We start from the raw sequence: 12,667 nt of genomic DNA on the forward strand, positions 1-12,667 counted from the left end.
CGCCGTCGCCTTTTTTCCTCTCTCTTTTCTCTCCCTTAACACCGGGCTGCGCACTTCATTTGCATAAATTGCAAAGTGGCCAATAAAGATATAAGGCATACAAACTTAAAATAAAACACTTATTCACAAAAACGCTATGAATTTAACTACATGCAATATAATAAGGCTTCCTAAACCTCAACAAATTCACTTATTAAATTATTAATTAAACAAATACGTTTTTACAATAACTGAATATTTTCTACATTAACTTGGCCTCCACAGTAAAGCATGTCTTTATTACTGCTGTTCAAAAAAGTATAACAACTTTCAAGAATAAAAAAACAACAACTTTGAGTCATGTTTGAACTGATGCAGCTTAGTCTGTGTTTTACTCGCCCAATTTTCAATTAAACTAGAGAGTGTTAGCTTTCAAATAATGTATTGCACATGTAATTTGGGCTTACATTTCCTAAGTTATTTGCTTTTCCATTTGGGCTTGCAAGAAGGCGAGAATTTCCCAAAATGAATGGCTGTTAAGAAAAAACTGCTGATTGCATCAAAGCATTTCTATTGCGGGATTTGCTCCTCCTGGATGAGCATGTTGTGACAGTGGAGATCAGCTTCCATTGCATCACTGACTGTGGCAATGCCTCACATGGAATATGCAGGCAGAGAGAAGAAACTTTCTTTTGATGGAAATAAACCTCTAGCTAATCAGGCTCAGCGCAAGCATCCTTGAGTCCAGGCCAGCAAGGGTTTTAAGATGACCAGGGTAGACACACAAAATTAACAAACAAACACACCAAAGGATCACTTAGATAAAATAGAGCAGATACAATTAGCCACAATAAAAGCTGAGGCCATAGATATGTGGACTTAACCTAATTCTAATATATATAGTTGCTGATGGCAGTAGCCCAGCTAACACCTCCATCAGCATTGTGCTAAGCAGAGCACTGGGCCAGATGTGGCTACAAATACATAGAGACCAAAAAGTCAGAAGCTGAACCAGCAAATAATGCAACATTGTAATGCCTTGATGCCTTGGGTGGAGTTATTGTCCAGATTAGGGCAAAAGGGTTGAAAATGAGTGAAAATCAATTAAAGTCAATACTGTAGGATTCAAAGCATGGCCCTTACTACAGGAATACAAGAATATGTTGACGGATAGTTGTTACATTGTGGGGACAGTGGGTAAAGCTGATTTAACAGGAATATGCTACATGATGGAAGATTAAAGAAAAGGTTCCCCTCTTGGATCAGGGGTTAAGGGTTTAGGACTAAGGTGTGAATTAAGTTTAGGTTACCCTCTTCTCTTTAGTGGGTCCTTTCACAGCCGTGTTGACCATAAACTTTTTTTTTTTTTAAACATATTTGCTTTGTGTATACAGTAGGAGAGGATTTTTGTGTGAAGAGAATGAAGAGGGCAGGGCTAAGAACACAACCCTGCAGTGTGCCAGGATCATCGGACAGATGTAAGTTTCACTATCCTCACCACCTGGGGCCTGTTGGAGAGAAAGTCACTGATCCAGAAACAAAGAGGCCCCTCGTGCTATGCTGTCATGGCTGCCTGGAAAAAGACACAGCACAATCACACTTCTATCAGGCACTCGCGTTACACTCAATACTCAAGCCTGTCAACACTGATGCCAGATGCAGACCTTGCATCGTATCCAAGCCAATCAGACAATTAGGATACCATCTAAAATGTCATTTTCATAGAGCAAACCTAGCCAGGAACACCTGGGCAACCAGTGTCACCATGTAGTCTGTATAATCTATGCACAAGTTGCAAAACAAGCCTATAAGTTTTTCAGTGGGTAGGAATATTCCCTAATAAGGTATAACTGCAGTCCAATATTTTATGTTTCAGAAAACATTTTTAAGACTGAAATTATTTCTATGATTCTTAATATATATATATATATATATATATATACATACATACAGTGCCTGGCCCAAAAAAAAAGGTCATCACTCTAATACTTTGTTGGACCGCCTTTAGCTTTGATTACGGCACGCATTCGCTGTGGCATTGTTTCGATAAGCTTCTGCAATGTCAAAAGGTTTATGTCCATCCAGTGTTGCATAAATTTTCACCAAAATCTTGCAATGATGATGGTAGAGTCTGACCGCTGCGCAAAGCCCTCTCTAGCACATCCCAAAGATTCTCAATGGGGTGGAGGTCTGGACTCTGTGGTGGCCAATCCATGTGTGAAAATGATGTGTCATGCTCCCTGAACCAGTCTTTCACAATTTGAGCCCGAGGAATCCTGGCATTGTCATCTTGAAATATGCCTGTGCAATCAGGGAAGAAAAAGTCCACGGATGGAATAACCTGGTCATTCAGTATATTCAGGTAGTCAGTAGACCTCATTCTTTGAGCACATACTGTTGCTGAACCTAGACCTGACCAACTGCAGCAACCCCAGATCATAACACCGCCCCACAGGTTTGTACAGTAGGCACTAGGCATGGTGGGTACATCACTTCACCTGCCTCTCTTCTTACCCGGATTCGCCCATCACTGTGGAACAGGGTAAACGTGGACTCATCAGACCACATGACCTTCCATTGCTCCACAGTCCAATCTTTATGCTCCCTAGCAAATTGAAGCCTTTTTTTCCCGGTTAGCATCACTGATTAATGGTTTCTTACGGCTACACAGCTGTTCAGTCCCAATCCCTTGAGTTCCCTTCGCATTGTGAAAGTGGAAAAGCTCTTACTTTCAGTATTAAACATAGCCCTGAGTTCTACTGTTGTTTTTCTTCGATTTGATCTCACCACATCACGATCATTCAGGATTTTTTTCCGGCCACATTTCTTCCTTGAAGATGATGGGTCCCCACTATCCTTCCAGTTTTTAATAATGCGTTGGACAGTTCTTAACCCATTTTTAGTACTTTCTGCAATCTCTTTAGATGTTTTCTCTGCTTGATGCATGCCAATGATTTGACCCTTCTCAAACAGACTAACATCTTTTCCATGACCACGAGATGTGTCTTTCGACATGGTTGTTTAGGTAATGAGAAGCAAGTCATTGCACCAGTTGGGGTTAAATAACTTGTTGCCAGCTGAAAGATAATCTCCGAGCAGTAATTATCCAATAGGAGGCTCGTCCCTATTTGCTTAGTTGAATCCAGGTGGCGACTTTTTTTTTGGCCAGGCAGTGTATATATATGTAGTAAAGTAGTAAAGATAGTAAAGAGATAGAAAAGAGATTACAATACGAGAAGCTAATCAACAACCAAATCTTTGAAATAAGTTTAGCACACTTAGCTTTTTGCATTTTAGAGGAAGGTTCTTAAATGTGGCAGTGGCAGTGCAGCAAGAAGGTCCCGGGTTCGATTCCAAGCTCAGGGTCTTTCTGCATGGAGTTTGCATGTTCTCACTGTGCATACGTGAGTTCTCTCTGGGTACTCTGGCTTCCTCCCACAGCCCAAAAAGATGAGTGTTAGGTTAATTGGCTTCTCTAAATTCTCCTTAGGTGTGAGTGTGTGCATGAATGGTTGTTTGTCCTGTTTGTCTCTGTGTTGCCCTGCGATTGACTGGGGACTTGTCCAGGCTCTTGTCCGTTGACAGCTGGATTTAGGCAACAGAACCCCTCGCAACCCCAGCAGGGATACATGTGATGAAAAAAATTGATGGATGGATGGGTCTTGAATGTGACACCAGTCCAAGAAAGCTGAAAATAGGAAATATCCTCTTTATATATATATTTTTTCAGCATTTTCATCCAAACTCTTCGATTATTATGGAGGATCTGATGACTTTTTACAAAACTTTTTCAGTGTTCTAGTAATAAAGAGATAACATTAGGTTCATTTACTGCTAATGTTTAAAGCAATAAAACCAACATCATCATTAAAAAAAAGTAAAACATTTTTTAACACTCACTGCTGTATTTGTAGTAACAGAGCTTTTTATATTTATGCAGTTGGTGTTTTCAACACATCTATTCTGTCTTTAAGGTGGGGAGTGGCAGCCTAGTGGTGAGGACATAGAGCTTGGAATCCTGTGGTTCTGAGTTCGAGCACCACTCCCTCAGACTGCCACACTGGGTCTCTGAGCAAGACCCTTAACCTCACATTGCTCCCTGGGCACCCTGTGATGAAAGCCCACTGCTCCCCAAGGGGATGGTTCAATGCCGAGGTAACCCTCTCTAATGGGATATCAATAAAGTTCAAAATGTTTTTTTTTTTAATCATTATTATTTCTTCTGATAATACATTAAAAAGGAACAAAATAAAAAGTCCGGAAGCTTGAAGACCCAGAGAAGTAGGTTCTTTTTTATGGACAGGCCTTTCTCTTTTATTATACACAAGGGAAAATCACATTGGCTGAAATAACAGATGAAGATGGAGTAAGGAGTAAGAAGAGAGATTCTGAGTCCTGCTGCCCTGAGCTCTTCAATGAGAACCACATGTAGGGCAGAGGGAGGGGTGACGGGTGTGTTTAAGCGGGGGGAGTGTAAGGACAAAAGATCCGGCCCCCATGAGAAAAAGGAGCTACAGTCTTGTTGAGCTTTGCTGACATTCCCAACAAGCTCTGTTAGGGTTAGGACTGTGTGTGTGCTCAAGGATTTGCTCAACATATTCTCACATGCTCTAGTGCTGTTTTAATTTGGCACAACTTCAGGATAAAAACTAGTTTCGGGGGTTGATTTTAGAGGAATAGAGAGAGAGAGAGAGAGTAGTAATATCAGTGGCTGCTGTAATCACTTTTATTTCTCCCAGTGTGTGCCTACAAGGACAGGACAACTACAAGCAGAACAGAGGCAAACATGTCCAACGCTCTGTTGAGGAGGAACTCCAGTAAGCAGGGTTTGCAAAATCTGATAAGGTAAGGGATAAATCGGTCGCCTTTTCTGAAGCTACTGTAGTTTCTATTTGCTTAAAAAGGGAACACAGCAGCCAAGGTTAATATTCAAACCCCATACCTTTCAAAGAGTGAGTGAGCTACCAGGGGTAACTACTGTTCTCCCCAGTAGCTCAAGGCTTTTGGTTTAACAACACATTTTCTATAGTATTAGAAATATTTATCTCTGCCTTCCACCAGTTTTTTGTTTGATGTTCTTTTTTTTTTTCTTATTAAAAGTCTGTTTTCATGAAAAATTGACCTCTCATAATAGAGGCATTGGGATTAGTGGACATTTTTTGGGTCACACAGGGTTTTAGGGGGGTTGGGGCGCTTTTAATAATCTCCTTTAAAATGTATTTATAAAAGCAATTGCTTAATTTTGTGTTTAAACCTCACTAAACATTGCATGAGCTTTTCAGTTAAAAAGAGTGAGGCAGAGCTGATGCCTGAGGCTTTTTTTGCTTGACTGAGGAGGGAAATGGTGTCACTAAGCAGTGTCAGAGGGGAAGGGTCACCTGAGTCCCTCCATTGTTTTTTGTGTGCTCATGTTATGGAGACACGTCCTGTTATTCTCAGTGGTGTTACCTCTCTTAATTTATTTCTGCTTTTGTTTGGTTTGATTTTTTTTTTGCAGATTAAGCACCGGCTTATTGTTTCCTGTGCTTCCTAAAAGCATAATCCAACACTTTCTCATGCTTACATCAGTTCAGTTAATCTGAACAGGGCATAAATCCAAAAACTGTTACGTCAACAGAGAAACTGTTCAAATTCTGGAAGTGACGTTTAATACAGATTCATTTAATCCAATTAATAGGATTACTGACATGTTTTATTTTTACCTTTGGTTTTATTTTATTAAACTTTACACTCCTGTTGGAAAGGAGCTGTATACTAAATGTCTCTACAATGTGATTGATTTCAACCTACTTAAATCTTTTTTAACTCTATTACAATCTCTTTATGCTAATTTAATCTGAATTAAAAACCTAATTTACTCACCGCTGAAGTGTGCACAGACTATCCAGACTTGTAACAGGATGTGATATTCAGATCTGAAACAACTCAGAACACTGTCATGGATTATATACATTTTCCAATTAAACTCCTGGAAAGCTCTACTGTATAATGAAAAAAATATTTAAGCAGCTATAAATAATCTGAGGTAATTAGGTAATATTGAGACTCTTAAAATTTCCACATTCCTCCAAATGTGCAAAGCTCTTCATAGGGAATCTTCTGTAAGTTGATAGGGTTGCTCATTTTGAGTTAACATCCAACCCATTCACCATCAGTATGATAACAAGCTTTGCTCTTAACAAACATTAATTCATCAAGTCTGACATTAGCTTCACTCAGGTTTGAAATGTTTAAATGATTTTTACATATACAGTTTATCACATCTTAGACCAAAGGATCAATATACATTCAGAAGTTTTGCATTGGCTTATTCATACCAGAACCTTCTATTCTAAAAAAAATACGATCTCATACGATCAGATCTGACCAGGTCCTGCTGCTGTAGCAAAACATCCCCGAACCATCAAACTGGAGTATTACTCTAGAGAAATATATATTTTTACCTTCGAGTTTTTAAGATACTTCCAATGAAAGTTGATCTTGCACTGTCTCTTTCTAAACGCCGTAGAGGGGTGCCAACAGTAGAAAAACGTTAATTTAGTTCCCATATTTCAGGGATTTGAAAGATTTTTTTTTCTCTTGGCTCCTCTCAATTAGCCCTGGGAATAAATTATCTTTAAAAGTTCAGACCGAGGCATTTTGATGTTACATGGCACAGAGTATTCAAACATTCTTTGGGGTACTGTTCTCACTAGATTTGTTGGTGCATCAACAAGGTCAAGCCGCAGGTCATTGTAGGTACAATGGTTAAGCCCAACGTAGACGAAGGAACAATAGTGGAAAGCAGACAGGTAGAAGAGGAGAGGAACAACCTGTGTCTGTTAAGCACAAATAACTGAACTCCAGTAAGTAGACATGTCACACATTTTATTTATTTCCACTTTAGTCAGTGAAATAAAAAACACATTAACATTTAGATTCAGACGATCTTATTACTTTGGCTAAAACGCTTGTTCTAAAGAAGCAGGGGGTAACATTGGAGTGAGTGGAGCTGAGACTAAGGAGAAATGGACAAAAACAGAAGACAGAGAAATAATTTTTCACTTTAGTTTAAAAACTGGATATTGGCCAGTTGTAACAAATATGATTTTACTCATCTGTTGACATATGTTTTTTTTTTATGTTTGATATTAATATCAGTGTGATTATGAAATACGTTGAGCTGTCATTTTGAGGAACTTTATCACCAGTTAACCACACGCTCCAGCTGGCCACCCAAAAATTGTTCTGTGAAATTTCTTGATTATTCTCCCTCCAAAAAAATAAAAAAGTATGTTTTTCATTGTGGCCCTTCATACCAATGTCATAATGAATAGCCCTTACCTCTTATTTCTCAGCAGATGTCACAGTACACAGGCTGTTATCTCATAATTGGTCCATAATAACTGGGAAGTCATACAGAAACAGGCAGATTATTGGCAGACATTAAATATCAGGTTTGCAATTGCTGCCCTGTTAGTTCTTTAATAACTTGAACTGTCCAATGTTCTGGGGAAAAGATTGCAGATAATGAGCTGGTTAGAAGCTGATTTTTATAAACAGTCTTTAAAGTTTGCTTTTCATCTACATGATTCACCTGAGTGTCCTGAGTCTTTCTTTATCACTTGATCAAGGTAAAGTGGGTGGTACAAAGATTTTCCACTAATCATCTGAAATCAAGAAACTGTTAAGAAAAGGTCAGCTTTATTCTTTTATTAGGTTAACTTTAAGAATGTGTTAACTTTAGAGTGGTTTGATCATATTTGGGAAATTATGAACAATACAGTCTTACAGCAAACAACATCTAACACAGTCTTTCCCTAGGCTTCGGTTTTGGTCTATTTCTTAGGAGTAGTTGCTGATTTACATGCTTGTGACGGCCATGGTGTTAGCTCTAACCTCTTTCATTGCAACCTTATTAGAATTACAAAACACCACTTAATTTAATATATCCCCCTTTTCCATACTGTTTTCATAGTTTAGTTTTGAAAATAAATAGACATCCTAATCATTTTCTTTTCCTCAATATTATTTAGAAATGTTTGAAATGTTTTGGAAAAATGTTTCTCATTCCTGTTTTCACTAAATCTAGGTTTTGTGGGCTTTTTCTGTCCTCGGAGGTTTCCTGCTCCTAGAGATTTGAATTAGTAAAATATCATATCATAAGCCTCTTTCCCACTTTTTTCAAACATGGGTCTAAAAATCAGCATTTGGCTCCCTTGCTCCCAGCTAGCAAGCTGCAAGGTCTCTGTGCCCCTGCCACGGCATGTCTGGTGACATCATCAACGCTAACACCATGTGATGGCAGTGCGACAGAAATCAGGAAAGTAAACAATGGAGAGCAACATGTAAGGAAACTAGGAAGTAGCAAGTGTACTGTATTGTTTCACCCTATTATCTGTCCTAATCTCTCTCACCAGTGTTGCTCCATGTTTTACGACTCTAAACAGAGTTGTTTTGGCTTGTTAGATCAGAAGCGAATGGCGGGTTGTGTTGACGTCTTTACTTTGTAATCATTGGTATCAGATAATTTAGTGGCATGCCAATCAGAATCAAGGCAATTTTAATGAGGGTCGCTTGCCGAGTCATTTGACCTGGGTAGACACGCATCAGTGAGCTGTTCCCACTGCCACTAAAAGCCGATTGTTCCCTGGTTTAAACCGTTTTTTGGCCAGAGGGAACTGAGTGATAGAGAACTGTTGCTGAAGATCTGTTTGTTGCATCTGTCTAGGCTGAGGTTTTGTAATCTGTGAGTCACTATAAGAATATCAGGTGGCCCTGTAGATAACAGCTGGAGTTGCTCTTTTTTTCTGACTTTGTTTATTTAGAAGATTGCCTCTAGTGTTCAGAGGGACAGACAGAAACCATGACATCACACCAACTGCAGGAGGTGTCTTCATCCCAGAGTTGTGTCATATAGTTTAATTTTCTTTCTAAGTTGTCCAAACCATCTGTCATGTTCTCCCATCTGGGAAATTACAGTTACACCATAACATTTTGGTCACGCTATAGATTCATCTGGTAATTTACAGATACCTCATTCATGGTTACTCTAGATAATACCGTAGGTTAATTGTTACTTTGGTTTTATAATGGTATAATATCAGCAAGACCCTTTGTTTCTGGTATTTGATTCAAGCCTGAAGCCTCTAAGATTTCTAAAAGTCTTAGTTATTTTTAATGAAAATTAAAACCAATTTGTTTAGAACAACCACAGCCTGCAGGGGGAACCATGAGGAACAGGTTCAAAGAGGATTGGGCAGCCGTCAGAGGCAGGGTCCATCCAGTCCATAATATGTGTCTGCATGTCTTTCATACAGTGGGAACTGATGGGTGGAAACGAAGAGATGCTGTTAAACATAAATGAGATAAAGCTCTAAGAACATTAAAATATGTTACAGACTTGTCGGTGGTAACAAGATATGCCTCATTTGTCACCTGTGGTTGACGTACAGTGTGCTACCAAAATTCTTGGGTCATATCACCAAATCAATGACTCGGGATGTTCTAATTACTGGATGTTTGCAAATAAAGTTTAGGCTGGGAAAGCAGCACTGAGACCTGACTACAATATTACAGATTCCCTTTGGGACAAATTAGAGCAAATGCTACATTTCATGTTTTCTCATGTGATTCCAAACTCTGTGAAAATAATTTACACAGTAGTCAAACTGCTATTGCTGGGACCAGGGCGTCATCAGGAACTTGGCCATACAATTCTTCATGTAGGTAATTGTTAAAATAGACAAATGCTTTTGGCAATATTTTGTTTACTAAATAAACTCAGCGTAAATTCTTGTCTAATCTCCTTTCTTAATGGTATAGTGGAGATTTTCGAGAATTTTTGATAAGACCCGCCCTCTCTACTTAAAAAAAAAAATTCACATGCACAACCGAGCATGTAGGACGGCCTTAACTTAATTAGGATGATCCACCCAGAAAAAGAACATCCTCCTCTATACCTTTAAGTATATCTTTAAGTAAGAAAACGATAACTCTTCATAATTTCAAAATTCCTTAGGATTTATAACATGGCCTTAAATGTGAACTAATTCTATTTTAGGAAGATTTTGATGTTTCAGTTTCTCTCAGTAGTATTGCACCTAAAATGTGGTCAGAGGCTCCTCTCAGACACAGCATGCTTTTATCAGAGGGGGTCACGGCAGGCATGCAGCAGACCTGATCTGTTTTTAATCCACTCTTTGTCAGACTGGCCTGGCCTGCAGCACAGATTGGGTAAAATTTGTGAGCTCTGAAACCGGACCCATCGCTCATGTGTGGGTTTCAGTGTTTACAATCCAAAAGATAAGACTTTCAGGAATTCCTTTGGGGAGTTGGGCTGATGAGTAACGAGAGCACAGGCCTCCCTCCTCTCTCCACAGGTTGTCTTTATTAAAATGATGAAGGAATTTCACAGGCCCCTTACTAAACAGCTTACAGTGCTTTGCTCAATTTTCTAGATTGTTTTTTTCAGAGTGGGTCACTTTTTATCTGGTCATTTTTCACCTGATAATAATTGAATAAGATGGAATAATTTAATATTCCATCTTCCTCCTAATGCCCATCTGAGGGGAGTAAATCTACATCAGCACAGAGCAGCTAGAAAAACATGAAAACAAGCAATTCTTTGTAGGGATCAGTTTCAAAGGGACTTAGTCACAGGATGTATTATTATTATGGTTTTAAATACCTAATTTGAGCTTCCTATATTTATAAAACCGGTTCTGTGTTTTCAGTTTGTGATTTGTTTTTATTGAGAAAACCCCCTATACTTATTTACCCCCTCTAAAGAAAAGCATAGATAGTAATGAAAAAAAAAAAAAAAAAAACATTGTGCTCTACTGACATTTATCTATTTATTTTTCATTGTTGTGTGGGAGGCTTCTCTCATATCTGCCTTTTCAAACAAAGTTAGAGATTAAAAAACCAGTAAAAGTTTAGTAATTTTGCCACGAGCAATGTATGATGTGATGACATTTTACCACAATCAGTGACACATGAAATAAATAATAAAAAAAAAACAGAAGGAGAAAAGAGTGTAAGTTGTTGAGTAGTAAGAAACCTCAATGCAGTATTCAGAACCCACCTGTTATTTTTTCTGCAGGAGGCATGACTCATTCTATCTCACTGTTCTGACTTGTTTGAACATAATAGTGACTTCATCTCCCTAATCTGTTCCCACCATACTAGTCTGCACTGCGGAGGCTGGAGGGCTTTCAGGCTGAATACTAACCATGTTATTATTGTATCATTCAGTCCAGTCATCCACCTGATGACAGCATGAGAGATTACAAAACAGCAGCTGAGGTATAACACTCTCAACCTTTTCCCGACTTCCTCTGATCCTTCTTCCTATTCTGCTCCAGTTAAACATGTGCAAACAGAGCAATGTGATGTTGCCTCAATGTTTGTTGTACCAGAAATCTACCAAGTAACCAGTTCGAACTCAACAACTCACACAAGAAAAAAAACTTAAAACGATGAAGAAGAAGAAGATCAGAAGATCATAATTACATCCCCTGCTACCATGTTAGTTTCAGAGTTATCGAAGGAACAAATGTATTTTCCTGCAATTTTAATTGTATTTGTTATTTTTTTTGGAAATACTGCTATTATGAAATGTTTCCTTTTCGATATTAGCTGAATATCGTTATAGTTTTACACAATTTTATAATAGCAGTGGTGGTGGGCCACATTAGAGACGACAACGACCAGGACTACAGAGAGGAGGTGGAGCAGCTGGTGGCCTGGTGCAGAGATAACAACCTGATCCTGAATGTGGAGAAGCTGAAGAAGATCATCTTTGACTTTAGGAAGAACAGGCCTAACCATGCTCCACTGCTCATCGTGCACATCACAGACAACCTCACCTGGAATGTAAACACCACCTCCTCCTATGGAGGATGAGGAGAGCCCACCTGTCCCCGCCCTCCTCGCTACCTTGTACAGAAGCTCCATAGAGAGCGTTCTGACCAGCTGTCTCACTGTGTGGTGTGGAGGCTGCAGCGCCTCAGACTGGAAGAAGGTGAGGAGAGTGGTGAGAACAGCAGAGAAGATCATCGGGGCTCCTCTTCCCTCCATTAAAGACATCATCAATGACCCCTCACACCCCCACCATGGACTGTTCTCCCTGCTGCCCTCTGGGAAGACACTTCACAGCTTTCGATGCAGGTCCAGCAGGGTCTGCCATCAAACTGCTTAACTGTTGAAAAAAACTCAATCATGTCACAGACTCTGCATCACACTGATAACACCAAACCAAAAAATACTGCATATTTGCACCATAGATATTAATGCTCTGAACTTCCATATCAATGCAGTTTTTGCACCATGTTTTTTCTTCCACACTGTTTACATTTGATCACTGCTGCACATTATTAAATGGAAATGTTCATTTACTGTCTGAAAAGCTGTACTTAACTAAATTTTGTTTGGTATACACTCCATCCATCCATCCATCCATCCATCCATCCATCCATCCATCCATCCATCCATCCATCCATCCATCCATCCATCCATCCATCCATCCCAGTAACAACCAAAAACCTTCAGCGGTGAAGATGTAATCTTAGAGCTCCACCAGGTGGCTGAAAATAAATATTACACTCTTATACCTTCCCCCAATAACACTGAGAAGCAGCTGCTGCTGTTCTTGATTAAACTGTAAAGTACAAACCTGCTGAAAAGGAGCAATAATGTTGAGACAGGC

General features: G+C 39.2%; 1 protein-coding gene across 1 annotated transcript in view; it reads left to right on the plus strand.

Annotated features, from left to right (window-relative positions):
- The first annotated feature begins 4,498 nt into the window (after positions 1 to 4,498).
- LOC107093598 (non-muscle caldesmon-like) overlaps positions 4,499 to 12,667 on the plus strand; it is a 36,279-nt gene continuing 28,110 nt past the window's right edge. The window contains exon 1 of the mRNA XM_015388762.1: positions 4,499 to 4,824. Within this exon, the coding sequence (XP_015244248.1) occupies positions 4,766 to 4,824 (59 nt within the window). The 5' untranslated portion in view covers positions 4,499 to 4,765. The remainder of the gene's footprint in view (positions 4,825 to 12,667) is intronic.

Source organism: Cyprinodon variegatus, unplaced genomic scaffold (assembly GCF_000732505.1).
Source record: "Cyprinodon variegatus isolate N-32 unplaced genomic scaffold, C_variegatus-1.0 Scaffold434, whole genome shotgun sequence".
Taxonomy (NCBI): Eukaryota; Metazoa; Chordata; class Actinopteri; order Cyprinodontiformes; family Cyprinodontidae; genus Cyprinodon; species Cyprinodon variegatus.